This window comes from Cyprinodon variegatus, unplaced genomic scaffold, assembly GCF_000732505.1.
Source record: "Cyprinodon variegatus isolate N-32 unplaced genomic scaffold, C_variegatus-1.0 Scaffold257, whole genome shotgun sequence".
Classification (NCBI taxonomy): domain Eukaryota; kingdom Metazoa; phylum Chordata; class Actinopteri; order Cyprinodontiformes; family Cyprinodontidae; genus Cyprinodon; species Cyprinodon variegatus.
Genome location: NW_015150710.1, coordinates 589649 through 591097, shown reverse-complemented (window position 1 = coordinate 591097; position 1449 = coordinate 589649). Strand labels below are relative to the sequence as shown.

The window sequence follows — 1449 nt, the reverse complement described above, 5'->3', positions numbered from 1 at the left end:
CTAAATCACTTTATTTCTAAAGCACGTTTTAAATTAAACCTTTTAAATAACATGAAATGTTCTAATGCTGCAAAAATGAACAAAACTAAACCTGAATTTTAAGTTTAAGTTACCTTCATGGTTTAATGCTGTTTGTTTTTATGGCGTTTGTGAAACGATGCGATTGTTTTCCCGTGTTTTTTTGCAGGATACCTGATGTATCTACAAGTACAGAGTCGGTGGCGATTTGGGCATTGATCAGGCTGCCAGCAGCGGTTGACGCCCTGTGAACGAGCAGGACAGTGAGCTGAGCTGAGCCGTATGCGAACGAACGCAAGCTGGCTGCAGTGGTTGAACTCAAAGATGAGATAGGAATATATCTTGGATGTTCACGCTCGCTTCAAGGTGGAAAAGCCCAACGTAGAGCCAGTGCTGGAATAATTATGTATAAGATACTTAATGTTTGTTCTTATGATGTATAATGTGTGACATATTACTGTTCCAGAGAGGTGTTGCACAAGCAGTATAGGTCAACTCTCAGGAAGTTTTGCTCAAGCTTAACGAAAACAGGAGCTTCTCGGACCATTTGACCGCAAGACATTTAAACTCAAATGGACCTGTTCACTGAGGCTGCAAATTGAATTGTATTTCTTGTTTCCCATTTCTTTAGTGCAACCTCAGCTTGTGTAACTAGGGACTCCCCCCGACTTTAATAAATAGCGAGGAGAAAGCTAAAGACTGGCAGAGTGGGTTGGAGATTTGTAAACTCCCCAGTCTCTTTCTGCTCTCCTTGCGAGTAAAATTAAATTGTCTCTGTGCCTTCTTTCTTTCCCTGTATGTATGTATGACGTTTTAGATGCTTAGACCTGACAGCCAGCAAAAAAAAAAAATTGATTTTCATATGTCTGAGTCTTCCAGATTAAACAAACTTCTCCTGCTAGATAACCGCTAAAAGCGTAACAGTTATAAAAGCTTCCTGTTATCATCTTTCAACGTTTGACAGCGTGGGTAAATTTCAGCAGAGACCAGTCCGTCCTACGGAGACCTGGACACGTGAAAGAGCAGGTCTATGGTGGATCACTCACTGTAATGAGGATATCTGGCTTCACGCTGGGGATCTCTGCAGCCATCAGGTGTCTGTCTTCCTGTCGGGAGAAGTCTCCTGTGTACAGCAGCTGGAGGAACAACAAGAGCTCAGGTCTGCTTAGAACATCAACTTTGGTTTTCAGGTTAAATACTCGTAATTCGCTCCCCTCATGTCATTAAACGCACCGGAACTAGGCTAAGTATTTAAGGACAGACCTTGACGCCGGCGATCTCGATCATAAACATGGCGGCCCCCAGGACGTGGCCGGCGTGGTAGCACCAGAACTTGATGCCCGCCACCTCCTTCACCTCGTGGAAGTTGATGGTCTCGATTTTCTCCATGCTGTCCTCCAGGTCCGTCTCAGTGTACAGCATGTCGTCCGC

General features: G+C 44.2%; 1 protein-coding gene across 1 annotated transcript in view; it reads right to left on the bottom strand.

Annotated features, from left to right (window-relative positions):
- The window catches only part of LOC107089585 (cleavage and polyadenylation specificity factor subunit 3-like), a 17392-nt gene that overhangs the window by 11205 nt on the left and 4738 nt on the right, over positions 1–1449 (bottom strand). The window contains exons 5-6 of the mRNA XM_015382469.1: positions 1282–1449; positions 1065–1154 (exon numbers count right to left, since the gene is read on the bottom strand). Of these exons, the coding sequence (XP_015237955.1) occupies positions 1065–1154; positions 1282–1449 (258 nt within the window). The remainder of the gene's footprint in view (positions 1–1064; positions 1155–1281) is intronic.